At 40.1% G+C, this 17,915-nt stretch overlaps 2 protein-coding genes across 2 annotated transcripts; both read left to right on the top strand.

Moving 5' to 3' along the window:
* Nucleotides 1-1,309: 1,309 nt before the first annotated feature.
* On the top strand, nt 1,310-2,052 carry LOC127769268 (uncharacterized). The gene has a single exon (XM_052294804.1). The coding sequence runs from the start codon at nt 1,310-1,312 to the stop codon at nt 1,793-1,795; it is 486 nt and encodes a 161-aa protein (XP_052150764.1). The 3' UTR covers nt 1,796-2,052.
* A 9,144-nt stretch (nt 2,053-11,196) lies between these two features.
* LOC127769426 (uncharacterized) lies at nt 11,197-17,434 on the top strand. The gene is made up of 4 exons (XM_052295009.1): nt 11,197-11,388; nt 11,976-12,248; nt 13,060-16,289; nt 16,717-17,434. The coding sequence occupies exons 2-4, from the start codon at nt 12,231-12,233 to the stop codon at nt 16,718-16,720; spliced, it is 3,252 nt and encodes a 1,083-aa protein (XP_052150969.1). The 5' UTR covers nt 11,197-11,388; nt 11,976-12,230; the 3' UTR covers nt 16,721-17,434.
* Nucleotides 17,435-17,915: the final 481 nt, after the last annotated feature.

Here is a 17,915-nt window from a genome sequence, read left to right as displayed (position 1 = left end):
AATGACGTGCTTAATTTTCTAGGAAATATCAAAATAATACTTTTTTTCAATAACAAAGTAAAAGTCAAACTTTAAAATATTTGACTATAAATAATCATAGAAATATCGAGACCATATGTATGGATTAGTTTTTTAAAAAAATACTATATATGTCCTAAATTATAGTAACTTAGCTATACATATTGAGAAATACGTATCCATATCATAACTAAAAGTTATTATATTTTGGTATAGATGGAGTACTTTGTTAAAATCATATATCTACTAATATTTTTATTGTGTATTATAATAGAAAATAGTGCTTAAAGTTATTTTTTTAGACTATGTGTATGTTGGAGCTGTCGGTGCTAGCCTTCTCCTAGGTCTGTGTGTTGGAGCTGCCGGTGTGTGGGTGGGGGTTATTTTTTCTTTGTTTTCCTATTTACGACATTACAGGGTTTGTATTCTTGTAATTTTTTCCTATTCTGTCAATATGATCGACTTCGCACTGTTTGGTGCATGTTCTTATCAAAATGACAAGTATCATAAACCTAGAGGGAGGATAGGAATATAGAATAATCATGCACATACTCTGTTTGTTAGTACGTTGAGTTCCTATTTTCTCTGTTCGTTGCTACATAAACTGCCTAGATAATATGATGCAATATTATGTGAAAATCATTATATTCTTACACACACTAACTTACTCTAGGTTCAAAATTTCCGGGGCACAATATTTTCTTAAAACGAACGTTGCCGGGATTTCCAAAATTTTTGTATAACTTAGAACTTTTTGTCCAAAATTATTTGAAAACTTAACAAATTTTGACCAAATTTTTTAAAAAGCGAGAAGAAGCGAGAAATTACTGAAATTTTAGAAATTTCGAACCGAAATTAGAATACCTGAACTTTTATTATATACGTGCGGATAGAGTGAGCACTTTTTCTGTATCTGTGACAAATGAGACAAATTTGACTAGGTGTCACATTGCTGGTCTTCCCTGTAATAAGGATAGCTCTAACTCTGCATGCAACATGGAGCATGTCAGCATGTGAATCAGCAAACATATATGCTAGAATATGTTTTCCTTTTCTTTTTGTTCAAAAGGAATCAACATTTTGTCATAGAAAAATCCAGTGCTGACCAGTAGTAGACAAAGAAGAAGAATCAAGATCACCAAATTGCTCTCTGCCTCTTGTTTGTATATAAACACCACCAAATCAACCTAATTAGTTGCTTCAGTGAGACAGCAGCCATCACAAGCTAATTAGACAGAGAGCAAGCCATCTTGTAATTAGCAGGAGAGAGAGCTCAAGCTCGAGCAAATCAATGGAGGAGAGGTTCTTGGCCGAGCCGCTCAAGGCGACCACGGTGACATGCATCCCAAGGCTGCGCGGCGGCGGCGGTGGCGGCGCGAGGCGGCATCGCCGCGCTGCTTCCTCCGGCGGCGGCGCGGCGCCGCCGGTGTCGTCGTCCGTGCTGGACCGTGTCCGGGACGTCGTGCTGAGGCTGGCGATGCTGTCGGCCGCGTCGACGACGACGAAGCAGGGCGCCCTGCCGCCGCAGCAGCAGACGGCGACGCCGATCAGGACGTCGCCGGGCAGGTCGGCGGCGGCGACGTCGAGACGCTCCGCGGCGGTGCGGATGAGCCCGGCGGCGCCGGCGTACGCCGACTCGTACCGGAGCGAGGCGGTCGACGAGTGCATCGAGTTCTTGAAGAGGTCGGCTGCCGGCGTCGGCGTCGGTGGCGCGCCGGCGTCGCCCGCCGTGGGAGTAATGAACTCGCCGTCACCTTTGCATGCATGTGCCATGTGATTCAAAGTACTATCAGTGTTAGCTGTACATAATTAAAAATAAATAAAAATGTTGTTGTCTTTGCCTTTTTGTTTTTTGGGCAATGCATGGATTCTCCTATACACCTCAGTTTGTTTTATTGGAGATTCTGATCCAAGTAGCTAGCTAGCTAGGTCGTCATGTGCATATATACAAGTAAGTTCATGTATGTTTAAGTGCATATGAGTTGGTAGATTAGTAGTGGGTGTGATGGATTAATTTGTGTTTGATGCGGTGTCATCGAGTAAAAATTGATTTGCATCAACTTGTTGCTGTTCTTTATTAAGTGGCACACATCACATGGACTATTAGTAGTTGCTAATTGAAATATATATGCATCAGAATTGTCGTCACTACGGGTGTGTCGACACATTAAACAAGATTGCTAAGTGCAGGCAAATTGTTGATGGATACGAACAGCATGGCTCATAGGTTAAATTGCTCCTGTTTATTCTCGTCCCACACAGTGACTCCTTTCTCCCACAAACTTTCAGATCATCGACGAGTGGTCTTAGGTATATATCAATATCGTTACCAGGTTGTTTTGGGCTTTGAATAATAATCGGCATCATGATATCATGATGTACTTCCTCTTCATGCACAGTCAGGGGGAGGTTGTAGTCTTGTAGATACACATCATAACAGGCCAAGTGCTATGGCCGCTGCTCATCTCTCCAAATGGATTCATGCCATCCGTACTCAAACCGAACCTTACGTTTCATGCATCCTCTCCAATGTCTTGAAATGTTCTGTTGATATTTCGGCATTGCGACCTGTCGGCGGGGTGTCTAAGCATCCCGTCTTGTCGACGTTCTTCTGCGTGCCATCGCATCATTTTTGCATGCTCTTTGTTCCTGAACAAACATCTGAGCCGTGGTATTATAGGAAAATATCACATCACCTTAGCAGGAATTCTCTTCTTCGAAGGGTGTCCGTCAACTTCACCTGGATCATCTCGCTTGATCTTGTATCGTAGTGCTTTACAAACCGGGCAAGCTTCTAGGTTCTCATAGTACTCACCGCGATAGAGGATACAATCGTTCGGACATGCGTGTATCTTCTGAACCTCTAGTTCTAGAGGGTAGACTATCTTCTTAGCTTCGTACGTTGTTTCGGGTAACTTGTTTTCTTCCGGAAGAATGTTCTTTACTAGTTTCAATAAGTCGCCAAATGCCTTATCACACACACCATTTTTTACCTTACATTGCAAGAATTCTAGAGTGGTACCCAATTTTTTTTGTGCCCCTGCTTGCAACCTGGGTACAACGGCGTCCTATGGTCCGCTAACATACGCTCTAATTTCTGGGCCTCCTTTTCACTTTCACAGTCCTCCTTGACATTCTGCAACATCTGACCAAGATCATCTGCAGCGTCATTATCTTCAACAGCCCCGTCCACCTCGCCCGCTGTATTTACTTCAAATCCACTGTACTAAGCTCAGTCCGAAATGTTCTCGTTTTCTGCTTTATCTTCTTCCATTTGAACCCCTAGCTCCCGGTGTGAGGTCCAAGCGCTCGGCATGAAGCCCGTCCCAAACAAGTGAATATGAATAATTCTTACTGCAGAATACTCCCTCTGGTTTTGCACTTAATGCATGGACGACGGATAAAACCATTATTCTGTTTGTTAGCCTTGGCCACTCTCAAAAAATAATGCACGCCTTCAATGTACTCTTTCGACCGTCGGTCCGTGCGCATCTATTGCCGATCCATCTAAATAAAATGCACAAAAAAACGTGAAAAATATTCCACGATAGTCAAACCAATTAAACATTTATGCAATATTTATATATATTTATTCATACAATAATTACCAAATAACACCACATATTATGCAAGTTTTAATTACATTTAAAGTTGCAAACAAATATTTAATGTGTTGTACTAATATTAATTTTAAATTAACTAAGTTTTCTATTCTTTTAGATTAATTTTCTATCTTTTATTTCTCATCTCTTTTATCACAAGTTGTTATAAAATTATAAAAAAAAACCTACTTTCTATACTCCTTTCCTACACAAACTCTCTCTCACTCATCATCTTCCATTCATACTTTTTAGTGGCAAAAATGAATAGAACTTATCTTTAAATATAAATGCTAAGCAAAAAATAGAGGAGGATAAAGTTGCTAAGCTTTTAGACACCTCAAAGTTATGTATTATCACCAAACCAAATTCAAAAAAAATCAGACAGCACCTCCCCTCCTCCTCTTCAAAAAATGAAGCCATGCTCAGGCTGGAGAAGGAAGAAGAACATATATGGTGTGCTAACTTTAGTCCCGGTTGGTGTTAACAATCAGGTATAAAGATCAACTTGATCTTTAGTCCCGATTGGTAACATCAATCGGGACTAAAGTTTCAATCTTTAGTCCCGGTTGGTGTTACCTACTAGGAATCTTTAGTCCCAATTTATAAGTGAATCGGGACTATTGTGAAATTTGGCCGACCGACCAAAGATCGTTTCTCCAGTAGTGGTCACTACGGGTGTGTTTCTGGATTCTGCTGATGATCAAATGCACATATTATGATACTATATATGCGGTCTTTTCCATACATACAGCTAATTAATCGAATCGAAACAATATGATTCCTCTGAATTACAAAATATAAACAATTATGATATCAAATATGTCTACAATACTCCCTCCTTCCTATAATATATATGTAAGGGATTTTAAAAGGACCTGTCCAGATTCATAGTAATAAAATATACCATATCTCTCCAAAATATCTTACGTTAATATGGGATGGAGGGAGTAGGATATAGGTATATGCATGGTGTTGTACTGTTGTGGCTGGTTTATCGGTCCACGTCTTTAGACGTGTAAAAGAAGTATGAGAAAATTCCCTATATACCCCTGAAAATTTACTCAATCCCTTCAATACCCCTGAATTTGACATCATCCCTTATATACCCCTGAGTTTTCATTTTGATCTCCTCTATACCCATCTCCGTTAGTTGACCATTAGTTGACTGTTAAATATTTTAAAATAACTATATTACCCATCCTATACATATGTGGTACCTACCCAATAAATTTTCATATGAAAAAATTAACTTATACAAAATACAAGCAATATAATCATTTAATGCCCAACTTAAAAAATAAAACATATTATTTTTTATTTTTTAAAAATTATGATTAAATCCATACATTAGTTTCACCAGAAAATTAAGAGCAAAAACTAAATGTTATTTAGGTTTAAATTTTAAATTTGTTTTCTAATTTGTGATAAACTAATTACATCCCCTTCGTTTTTTCACAACAAATCTTTTTTCACTAAATATTTGTTGAAAAGTAATTTTCAAATTTTATGCAGAACTTTTTTTACAATAAATCTTTTTTATTTTAATGAAATAATGTTTTATTTTTAAAAATTCATAACAAATATTTAGTAATTTATTCCTTATTGGTTTTCACAACTCAAATAATTTACACATAAAACATTTCTAGCTTTTAACAATATACCAAGGACAACAAAGTAATTTCTACAATAACTAACGGTCAAACTAATGGTCAACTAACGGAATGGGTATGTAAGGGATCCAAATAAAAACTCAGGGACATATAAGAGATCAAACAAATTTCAGGGACGTAGAAGGGATTGGGTGAAATTATTTCAGGGACGTAGAAGGGATTGGGTGAAATTACATGGGCACGTAGGGAATTGGCCCAAGAAGTATTGAGGCGCTGTTTAATTGGTACAACTCCGGATTAAAGATTTTGTAGATATAAATATTACTTGCTCTACAAATACATATATCTGGATATATGATTTCGTCGATAAAATTTAGATAAATCATATTGTTTCTATTTTATATGAAATATAAAATTTTAAAATACTATAAGTTAATATACAAACTTTAAATCATCTAGGGTCGTGTCAATCAGGGCCTAATTCAATGTGTTTTCGATTTGGTTGTAATCTTAGTCATCCTTTTTTAATCGTTCGGTCTGAAAATTAATTGACAGTTTTGATCTTGAATTAATTTGTGGCGCAAGAAGTATAGACAATTCCAGAAACAAAATATGCTCATTTCACATGGATCTTTGCCCTTATTTCGCCCTAGCTCATCTACATTTCTATCTCCTTCATTAGGCAAAAAATAAACCCATTCCAAGATTTATCTAGTCTAGTTCTACGCCCGTGCATTGCACCGGGAGTGGGAGGAATATATACGTATGAATGGCTTTATCGGTTGAATTTTATCTCTATTTTCATAAATTTTCTCTTGTGGGTTGATTTTTTTTCATGGAAACACCTTTTTCATGGCGTGGGGTGGTTTTTTAAGGCAACATTGTTCTTTTTACGTGCGGAGGAGGTACGACGGTGGGGTGAGGAGAGGATGACGACTCTGCTTCAAAGTAGGAGAGATATGTGATTAGTTTTGGTGTTTTTGGTATGAATTTTTCAATAGCAACTAGTGTTATGCCCGTGCTTTGCAATGGGATTAGGAGGATTATATATAGACTAATGATTTTATGGGGTTTATTTTATCTATTCGATTGATTTTTCTGGTAGGTTGATTTTTCACATGGAAACTTTTTTTTGGGTGGGTAATTTTTTAAGGCAACATGGATTTTTCACGTGATGGAAGAAGTGTGATGGTGGGAGAAGAGGAGAACGACGACCGCTTTTACAGTTGAAAAGAAAAGATGGGAACTGTTTTAATCACCCGGATGGATGTCCCATCTATTTATTACATGTCATCAAATGGTTATGAAAAAAATTTAAAAACAATTAACAAGATAGATCAATACGTAATATATCACTTCACAAACATTTAAGTTAAAATTCAACTTCTACAAATTGTAACAAAAATAACAAACAAAACTCAAATTACAATACGTATATTTATAGTTAAATTTGTTATTTTTCTTACAATTGGTAGAAGTTGAAATTTAAACTTGCAAGTTTGTGGAATGAGATATTACATATTAATCTATATTATTATTATTTTTAAATTTTTTTATAACCATTTAGTTGACATATAATAAACGGGTGGCGTCTACTTGAGTAATTAGAATCCATCTCAAAAAAGAGGAATTTATGTTGTTCCATCAATATTGGGCCAAATTTAGGACAACTATCTTGAAACCGGTGAAGCAAGCACAGTTAGGCTCTTTATTCCGTGGCCCTTGCCTACGTTTGTCGAGCAAACGGCCGGTTTGGCCCATTAGCATGCCCAGGAGACGAGGAAAAAAGAGAACTTATCTACTAGGCTAACATTATCAATTTTTGGATATATATATATAGATTAAAATGCAACATACATGTTATACATATTCATATTGTACCAACCTAATCCTAATTATCTTTTCTCCTTATAGTAAGCATTCATTTAGTTAAGGTTAGGTACATTTTGCAGCACAAATCTTGGAACACATCAACGGTGTAGATTGTAGGTACATATGAACCCGAATGCAAATCTGCATTTTCATATATATATATATATATATATATATATATATATATATATATAGGCTGAGGTCTCGTTCGTTAACGAAATTAACCAGACAAATCGCTCCACCAACTAAAAATGGCCATGCACCACCACCCATAGAATCAAGAAAGAGCTCTCAGTCTATCAATCCTTGCTATGTCTGGACCTGGTAAGTTTCCCTGTATTGAGTCAAATTAAGCCGCAGGCTCCACGCCTGGTGGTGCCCTTCCGTCAATTCCTTTAAGTTTCAGCCTTGCGACCATACTCCCCCGGAACCCAAAGACTTTGATTTCTCATAAGGTGCCGGCGGAGTCCTATAACCAACATCCGCCGATCCCTGGTCGGCATCGTTTATGGTTGAGACTAGGACGGTATCTGATCGTCTTCGAGCCCCCAACTTCTCTTGATTAATGAAAACATCCTTGGCAAATGCTTTCGCAGTTGTTCGTCTTTCATAAATCCAAGAATTTCACCTCTGACTATGAAATACGAATTGTATTCTTTCCCCTATTTTAATTTGTAGATATGAGTTTTGTAAAATATGTTCTTTTTGCTTTTTTAAACCGAAACTTCGCTCCTAGTCTATTGGCTATGTATATGAGTTCCTAATTCATATCTCTCGTTTTCCGCGCGCACGCTTTTCAAATCATTAAACGGTGTGTGTTTTGTAAAAAGTTTTTATAGGAAAGTTGCTTAAAAAAATCATATTAATTTATTTTTCAAGTTTTTTATAGCTTAAACTTAATTAATCATGTGTTAATCTATCGCTCCGTTTTCTGTTTTGAGTTAATCAGCCTAGTCGTTTTAATGGCGTTGCAATTTCCCTCTACTTTTGTATAAAACAGCTGTGCCGCTGTTCATTTGTGGCATGTGTACTTCTGAATGCAGCGGTACTAACATATGCCATGACACAAGGGATCCTCTCCAAATTAAACAAATCAACTTAAAGCTCATATGCACTTCAATACCCAATATTTCATGAGCATAGACCTTGTATACGTCAAGAAGGGAAAAAGAACCGAAAACACAACCAAAAAATCATATAATCCCCAAATCAACGCATGTAACACAATATAAAAAACCATTTTGGACAACACCCACCATTACAGGCGGACTTAAAAAAATATACTTGTAAAAATATATTAAGTGTTTTTTTTACAGCTAGCTCGCATGCAAAAAAATCAAATTTTTATATAGGTGGCCCTCAGGTCTTAGGTTCGTCCGCAAAAATCATATCTGTGTAGTCAAACTGTTAGGAGCACCGCCTAGAAAAATTGACAACCGACCACTTGCTACCGCACTAAAAAGCTACTATGGTTGTGTTCGGGAGGTGAGGTTGAGAATTCACCTTCCGCGCACGTAAAATGGAGCGATGTATTTTCTTACGATTAATTAGGTATTTACTTTTTTTTTGAAAAATAGATTAATATGATTCTTTAAAGCAACTTTCGTATAGAAACTTTTTGCAAAATATATATTGTTTAGCGGTTTGAAAAGCGTACACGCGGAACACGATGGAGGTGAGTTGGGAAAAATGGGGGAAGAACACAACCTAAGTCTTAAACTCTCCTCCACGGCTCCTCTATCGAGAACCACTCATTCTCTCCCTCTCCTATCTTCTCCCTCTCACTAGATCCACACACGAGCTCTCCTTATCCTTCACTTGCCACCGTTTCTCCTCGTGTAGAAGCAACCACACGGCTTGCCTTGGCTTGGCGACGGCGACTTCGAACACATGGCATTGGATGAGCAGTGAAGGGGAAGGGGTGGGTCGGCATTATCGAACGAGGGCCAGAGCTTGGGACCAGCGACAACAATGGCGACTGCGGCAAGGGCAGGGTGGTGGTGGCAAACAATGGGCTGAGCTCAGGATCTGTGGTGAACGAACATCTATATGGGTTGTTTACAACAGCGTTGTGGCTCTAGATCTGTTGGAGTAAAGGCTAGATCCACCATCGGGGAGGTCAGATCTGGATGGTGGCTATTACCTCTCTTGATGCCGCCACCAGTGGGCAGATCCAAGCCATCATGCTTCATGTCTCCTGCGGCGGGTGGCGGTAGATCGAGGTACTGGGATGGTGGTTCACTACTAGAGAAATGCACTTCGGTGCCGGTTGGGAAGACCCCTTAGATGCCGGTTTTCCCAACCAGCACCATGGAGGCGGCACTGATTATCGGCACCAATGTCATTTTAAAAACCGACACCAATATGGAATCAACGAGCAAAAAAAAAAAAAAAGCCAGCCGGCTCTAGCCGATTAACTCCCACATGAACCCACATGAACAACAAACAAATGATGAACAGATTCCACATCAACAGATGAACAAGAGCAACACAAAATCTCACACCAATTATCATAGCAACAAATGAACTCTTGCATGAACAAGAACGTATCTCAAACAAATCACAAAGTGGGAGGGAGGGGGAGAGATGGATCCGCTGGCCGCCGATGCCGTCGCACCTCCAGATCCGACGCGGGCCGCCTCCATCCCGCCGCCGCACGCCGCCTCCCGCCGCCAAGGGGCGCGGACCGCCTCCGTCCCGTCGCCGCACGCCACCGCACTTCGCCTACCACCGCCGAGGGGCGCGGACCACCTCCGTCCCGCCGCCGCATGCCGCCTCCGGTCGCCGAGGGGCACGGGCTGCCTCCTTCCCGCCACCGCACACCACCGATCTCGCCGCCGAGGGGCATGCAAGACGACGGTGAGAAGGCTAGATCCAGCTGTTGGGACCCCGTGAACTCCGGTGGTGGTGGAACCTCCCTGGCTTCTTAGGGACAGCGACAACAACTTCAACGTTGACCACATGATTTTCGCATGCCTTATAATTGTAAGCGCGGCGGCTGGGCGCCCGTGAAAAATCATTTTTTTCTGCCTGCGAATACCCATCTTGTAGTGGTGCTAGATTAGCAAACCTGTTTTTTCCTTTTTTTTGGAGGGGGGGGGGGGGGGGTTGAACTACGGTGGCTTAGGTAGCCTATATGCCAATCAAAGTTTTAAATTTAGTTTAACTCCAAGGGAGAATGTATTCTATCGAATTTAGAAAAAAATGTCAAAATTCATGAGTTATTTAATTGTTTGTGGAATTATGTTTGAAATTTTGTAATTTCTGTTACCCCGAAATGTTTATGCATTATGAGATAGTTAACCCTATACTCCCTCCGGTTCTATATTAATTGACGTTTTGAATAAGGTTGAGGCCAAACTTTTATAACTTTGACCATTAATAACTTTAAAAATATTTAATTTAAAGAAAATAGAATAATATATATAAATTTTTCTTTCAAAGCACTATAATAAAAGTAAACATGCATTTATTTATTGTATATATTATAATAGAAAAATAAGATCAAAGATATATCTTGTAGACCGTGTCATTGTCCAAAACGTTAATTAAAATGAAACTGGAGGGAGTATAGGGTATCATATTCTAACCTTGGGGTTAACAAGACACAGTTGCTTTTGTATCCTGGATTGACGACGTACATCCCTTTTGCTTTATCTTTTGCTTTTTGCACTTTAATCAAGGAGGCGAAGTAAAGAATCCGACGATCAGATAGTATAGCCAACTACTAACTCCAAATTATCTATAGCCAATTTAATAGTCGATTTATACAACAATTGCTTACAATACTATTAATATGTGATCCCACCTGTCATAGAAGCATATATTATGTCTTGGAATCCATGCTGCAGCTGTCTACAGATCTGTAGCCCACTGCTTTTCTCTCTACTTTTTTATCTCTTTAAAATATATATGTTTATAGCTGGCTTATAGCCTGCTATGCTATTGTACCTCCTCTCAGATGATGCATTCAGGTACAGCTTAGGACGTACATATAGCATATCGATTTGCGGCTTTGCAGCAAATGCAAAGCAAAGAAAAATACTAAAGCAAACATATCGATCGTACGCAAGGAATAATAGATCGACGAAGCATGTTGTAATAATGCAAGCATTCTAGACGACAGTACGTTTTTACAAGGCTTCTGCTAGCTCTAGCCCAGAACATCGATCTATCGATCATATTGCATCCAGTTTGATCGTTTCAATTTATGCTCGCCCTCGCACCAACAATGGCTTAGCTAATCCCCATGTACTCGATCTCTGTCGGCAAACATCGTGATTAAGGTAAACTAGCTACATCATATCGTGCAGTTTAATTGCGCTCTCTCTCTCTCTCTCTCTCTCTCTCTCTCTCTCCCCCCCTATGTGTGTGTTGATGCATCAACATGCATATATATATATGTATGTACAAAATCATCTCAGTTTTATAAGCTTTAATTTTAGTTAGATCTCTAGCTATGTGGTATATTATTTAATTTGGTTTTCTACGGGATGTTCACACATATATAAATATATGAAATGCTTGCATGCTGTTGTAAGTCTGGCTTAATTTGTACGTTTCGTTTATATGAAAAGATGATTTAGTTTATATAACATGCATGTAAACACTTCTCCATTATCCTCAAAACAATCCCTAGGGAGAACGAATTAAAGATATATATGCATCCGTGTAGTATATCATCGTCGTCGTTGATTAATTATTAATCAAATTAAAATACACTTGGATTATACTGCGTTCACTTGTGTCCATTTGAAACCCAGGCGCATGTTGGGCCGGGCCACTAGTACAAAATTAATCATGTACAGTAACTAATTTATTAAGTATGTTTTACATGCGTATATACGTGAACTACTGTATCTATAATGTGCAGGCTAGAGCGAGTAATTAAATAATCAGGAGTGGGCTGGAGAAATCGATCCATCAGGCATCTATATATGATGGGTTAATTAATTACAGGGCTTGCTTCAACATATATATGTATTCTCTTCTGTCGATCCATTTCTAATTAAGGAGCGTTTAATCAACTGAAAGAAGATCGATTGAGATTATATGATCGATGAAGCTGCCCGCTTAACCGCAATTCAACATTAATTGAAGAGAGCCAGGCTACGCAGATCAACTCAACATGCCACCAGCGAAGGAGGTAATTAAATCAGATCGGTGATATTGTTTTTATTTTTGAATGAAAGTTATTTCACGACCACGCACGTGAATTAAACAAGGCAAACTTTACTGCTATTTTAGATTTCCAATTTGGACGCAATTTTTTGAAACACGCTTTCATTGTCATATTTGACTTTAGAAGTGTTTTTTTTTTCTAACATCTCATTTGCAAACAATCCTCTCGGAGCAAACTTCTTCTATTTGTGGAAGAAATAAATTGCAAAAAGGATAATTTTACCATCCTTAGAAGATAACATGAGGTACCATATTTTATACTATAAATTTTGGCACATCAAGTATTATGTATCTCAATGTATAAAAGAAAAAATTTTAGTGTAAACTTTTGATAATAACAAGTAATTGGTCAAGAACCGTAAAATTTCTCACACTCCACCTGTTCAAAATTCAAATGCTATGTTTGGCTAGTTGCAGAGAGAAAAAATATATATAGTGTAATTAATAACTTTATTCGTAACATTATATATATGCCGGTTTGCACTCTACCTTTTTGTGGTCTATTACACTTTATTCTATTGTAATTAATAAATACACCACCGAGAAAACTGGGCGTTTCTTTAGAATTTTATTTGTGATAAAAGATTTTAGTGTGTTTGTTTAGCTATGAACTTGTTTCATTGTGACGGAGGGAATAAATATACTAATGAAAATAATTAAAACTAGCTAATTCAGCTTTGCCTGTATTGATCGCGGAATCACCGACCGAGAAGCTCTCTAGTTCTAGGGCAGGTTTGAATTAATTAGTGGTATTAATGAATGATTAATTATTGCAGTGGACCAGGATCATAGCAGACAGCATCGATGAAGCAGCAGGCAGGGTAATTGAATTGCTGGAGGATACAAGCAAGGGGAATGTGATGTATTTCCATGGCTGGGGTGGACTGGGGGCTTCAGCCGTCCTCAGAGCAGTCGCCAAAAGACTGACGATGAGGTCATCGCCATCGCCAGGAAGAAGAAGGTGGGAGAAGATGATCCACGTTGATTGCTCGGTGTGGCAGAGCAAGAGGGCCCTGCAGAAGGCCATCGCCCAGGAGCTGCAGCTTCCTTGGTCGCTGATGGCCTTGTTCGACCAGCACGACGAGGAGGATGATTTCAGTGGGGTGGAGCAGAGTGCTAGAGGGGTAATACAAGACGTCAGCCAGGCTATATTCAGCATTCTTGCCAGCCGCACATTCCTGGTGATCTTCCACAATGGGAGCAATGGCTACATTGATCTGCTAGAGTGTGGTGTCCCTGTAATAACAGGAATCTTCAACAAAACGGTGTTGTGGACCTCCCGAAGCAGCTTTCGGATTACCGACTTCGACATGGATAACGTAAGCAAGGAGGATCGGGATAAGCTTGCTGGGCTGAGTGATGTAGCTATATATGCTTATCCAACCGCAGACGATGAATATAGTTTTGTAAACTTATTTGGAATGCTTTTGCATCAAGAGGCAGAGGAGGTTGCCAGGTACACCGGTGTCCCTCAATCTGCTGGCATGAGCACCGAGCTTGTCAAGAAGTGCATCATGTATCAGTTGATGCTAAGACAACAACATGTGGACTACACCCAACACTGGGATACCCACGCAGCTAACTATTGGGTATGCAGTGGAATCATACAAACCTCAGACACCACTAGTAGTACAAGTTGTCATAGCTCATCGCCATGGGAGATAGCCCAAGCTCTTTATAATAACTTGATCTTGGAGTTTTTGACCATGGACGATTACAGCAGTAACCCAGCTTTTGCGGAAGCAATACAGAGAGCACTACGAGTGCCTTCTGATTTTGTGGACAAGTCATCCTTCTTCTTCTGGACATGTGATGCTATTGGCAATAACAAGGTCGACACAACTACAGCTTGTTGTAGACAGAAATCACTGGAAGCCAAAATGTTCCAACATCGATCTGCAAGCTGGCTACGTGTGATACATCTCTTTGAATGTACCTTCAGTTTTGCGTCTCCACCCTTCCTCTCTTGCAGCAGCCTAAGATTCCTCCTACTTGACCATTGCAAAGACAAACACAACCTCGGCTCAGCACCAAATAGTACTAGTGCTGGAGATACTGACAAGGAGACTGGTATTAGTAGTGGAGCATGTTTCCAGAAGCTATGGGTGCTTGACCTGAGTTACACAGATTGGTATTGTTTGCTATCAGTAGAGGCACAAGATCTGATGGTTGAGCTTAGGGAGCTAAATGTGAAGGGGGTCAAGCATTGGAGCATAAACCATCTACTCCGTGATGGTAACAATTCTAGTGCTGGGGTCGGAAGCAGCACCAAGCCCCTTGGGCTGCTCAACCTTGTCAAGCTCCAAGTCACAACCGAACCAATAACTGAAGATCAACATCAGTCACAAGTATGGAAGGAAGATCAGGTAGCAGCAACATTATTCCCGAACCTATCTAAGTGCAAAATCGTAAAGACGATCATTCTTGATGGTTGTTTTGAGTTGAAGCGAATTGACCCTCACGTCCTGCCACCATCACTCGAGTCATTTAGCTTCTCCAGCAGCAGCAATGACAATGATGTTCATGTCTCGGCCAAGATAGAGAGCATCTCCTTTCGGGGATGCACCCAGTTGAAGAGTTTGTTATTGAGAGGACTATTTCAAAGGCTCAAGCAGCTGGACGTGTCAGAAACTTGTATTAAAACCCTCGACCTACGTGCAATGCGAGGCAACGGGTCTCTCAAGGAGCTATTTCTGCTTGGATGCAAGGAGCTTTCTGCAATACTATGGCCAAAACAAGATGTATCATTGGAGGTTCTGCACATCGATACTAGTAGCACAGAACTTGATCATGCTACAGGTGTAGTTGAATCATCATCATTCTCACCCGTTGAATTTAAATGGTATATTTCATTGGGGGACGACAGAAGGCTCCTTCGCTCGCTAAATGATACAAAATATCCCTTGGATGCACCATGCATCGAGATCTCATCCCCTCCTGCTAGTGTTGCTACTGCTACTACTGATGGTTCTGAATTAGGCGGAACAATAAGCAAGAGAAGGCCCATTGCCGTTAGCAGGGCTGAACAACGTTGGTTGATGTCGACCAAAAGCCGACGACCAGCTGCTGACAACAAGAAGTTATATGCGGATGTCAACTCCAAGATCCAGCACTTGCAACTACAAGCAACCATGAATGGCAACTGGATGTGGCCTTATAAACAGGAGGACAGCACCTCTCACTACATTAGCTTACAAGATGATAAGAGGATGCAGACGAAACCATTTTCGTCGCCATCTTTGCCAGGTTCCATCTGTGAAAGAGCTTCAGGCCTGCACGTGCATGACAGCTTGTCTATCGCAAGTATCACAAGCCATTCAAATGAGGCACGGAAATGGAATTGGCTACAGTGGTGCAGAGTGGAGAGATGCCCTAACATTGAAGGCGTTGTTTTCACTCCACCTAGTCCTGGTAGTGATGAAATTTTCTGGCACCTGAAGACATTCTGGGCATCCCAACTAGCAAAGGCGCACCACATCTGGGACTGGGGTACAAGGGGCCAGCTGCATTTTCAGCCTGGATCAACTTCATTCTATTTGCGAGTGCTACACCTAGATTGCTGCCCCAGGCTGATACATGTGCTTTCCTTATATGACAGCAGACTTCCCTATGCATACGGTGGGTTGGAAACCCTTGAGATCGTGTGCTGTGGTGACCTCAAGGATGTCTTCCGAGTGGATGATAGTAATCAAGAGCTACTGGAAACTAGAGAATTCCGGAAGCTGAAGCACATCCACCTGCATGAGCTGCCCTCTCTGCAACGCATCTGCGGGCATAGGATTGTGGCGCCCAAGCTCGAGACCATCAAAATCCGAGGCTGCTGGAGCCTCACCCGCCTACCGGCTGTTGGTCTTGACAGTACCCACAAGCCCAAAGTGGATTGTGAGAAGGAATGGTGGGATGGCCTGCAGTGGGACGGGTTGGAGAAGGGACACCATCCTTCCCTCTTTGAGCCCACCCACTCATGCTACTACAAGAAGAACCTGCCCAGAGGTTCCATGCTCAGGTATGTACGTATGTGATATGTCTGTATGAATGAGTGATTTTTACTCCCTCCGTATTTTAATGTACGACGCCGTTAACTTTTTGACAAACGTTTGACCTTTCGTCTTATTCAAAAAATTTGTGTAATTATATTTTATTTTATTATGACTTGATTTATCATCAAATGTTCTTTAAGCATGACATAAGTATTTTTATATTTACATAAAATTTTTGAATAAGACGAGTGGTCAAACGTTGGTTAAAAAGTCAACGGCATCATACATTAAAATATGGAGGGAGTACTTGGGTTTGCACACACATACATACATTCATAGAAACACATAAAGCTCATTACTTTACTTACTCCATCGTGTATATATATGGTCGAGCATTTTCCTTTTTCTTAATTTTGTCTGACTTGGCGGGCTTTCTTTTCTTCTTAATTTCAGGTGATCGATATATACGTCCATACACTACATATTTGATACAGTAATCATCTACGTGTCATTCCCTTTCCATCATCCAATGGCTCAAAATCTTCAGCTCGATCTATCTCTATTATATATGTCCTTACTTGGGCTGGTGTTCAATGTGCTCGCTCATTTCATCATATCATTTGCAACGGCTGCAATATCTAATGCATGATGAGTAAGTACATCTCCGGCCGGCATCCTGACGCTCATCATCTGCTTGTTACTAGCTTGGATTCTGTTCATTTCTGCTTGGTTTATGTGTGAAAATTAATAAATGGATGCTCAGCTGGTGTGTGAGCTCTGCATCTATCTGCTCAGTTATTTTCTCCATACATGCTTGCTTTCCATTTGGCCGGTTGGTCGATCTGATTGTTCGACCGATCCATCCATCAGAGTACGTACTTTGTATGCATCATCTTAATTTCTAGATAGATGATCACACATGCTTATGAAAACTTTGATCTCTAGCACAGTTTCTGGTGTGGTGTGCTAACTAGAGATCGACGAATAAATCATCAGCTTCAGCAGCATGAGCAGATCCATTGGGTGATCCTCATGCAGTCGAGTTGCTGTAATGCACTTGTTTGTGTGTGTGTGTGATTTGTCAGCATATATGGACTGACCTAAGTTTGTACTCCTAATTACTTCACTTGTATGAATGGAAGCAATGATGCTAAGGATTGTGAGTGTGACATTGTCTATGCAGCAAACATATATACCAGTTGCTCTGTTATTTGGAAAGGGTTGTATATTTTGCTATGCAGTCTGCAGTCCGCATAGATGCCTAGTATTTTCTTTATGAAAAATACGGTACACCTTTTTCCTTTTATGGTTAGCTTTTACTCTTTTCCTTATGAGTCCTTTTACAGTACACCATGCTAGTGATAGAGATGAATTCCAGCCGTTTATTTGTGTGGTTATTTTTATGATTGATTTGGTTACTTAAAAAGATTACCCAATCCAATCAGCATTTTTTTTCTATCTCGTTTGTTCTTCGTCGCTGCAAGGATTCCAGTCCTGAATCGAGGAGCCAATTCCGCAGCCGCTTCTGTTCTCTGTTGACGCTTGCTAAGGCACAGACTCTGATGAATTTATCTGTAGCTGCAAGTACTATGAATGATTTGGTGATGCGTAGAACACTCCCAGTATATTTAACATTTCACTAGATTTGGTGG

Source organism: Oryza glaberrima, chromosome 4 (assembly GCF_000147395.1).
Source record: "Oryza glaberrima chromosome 4, OglaRS2, whole genome shotgun sequence".
NCBI classification, from domain to species: Eukaryota; Viridiplantae; Streptophyta; class Magnoliopsida; order Poales; family Poaceae; genus Oryza; species Oryza glaberrima.
This window is presented reverse-complemented; position numbering and strand designations above follow the sequence as displayed.

Bases quoted from the DNA above. Each gene is read 5' to 3' on its own strand.
- LOC127769268 (XM_052294804.1), top strand. From the start codon at position 1,310: ATGGAGGAGAGGTTCTTGGCCGAGCCGCTCAAGGCGACCACGGTGACA.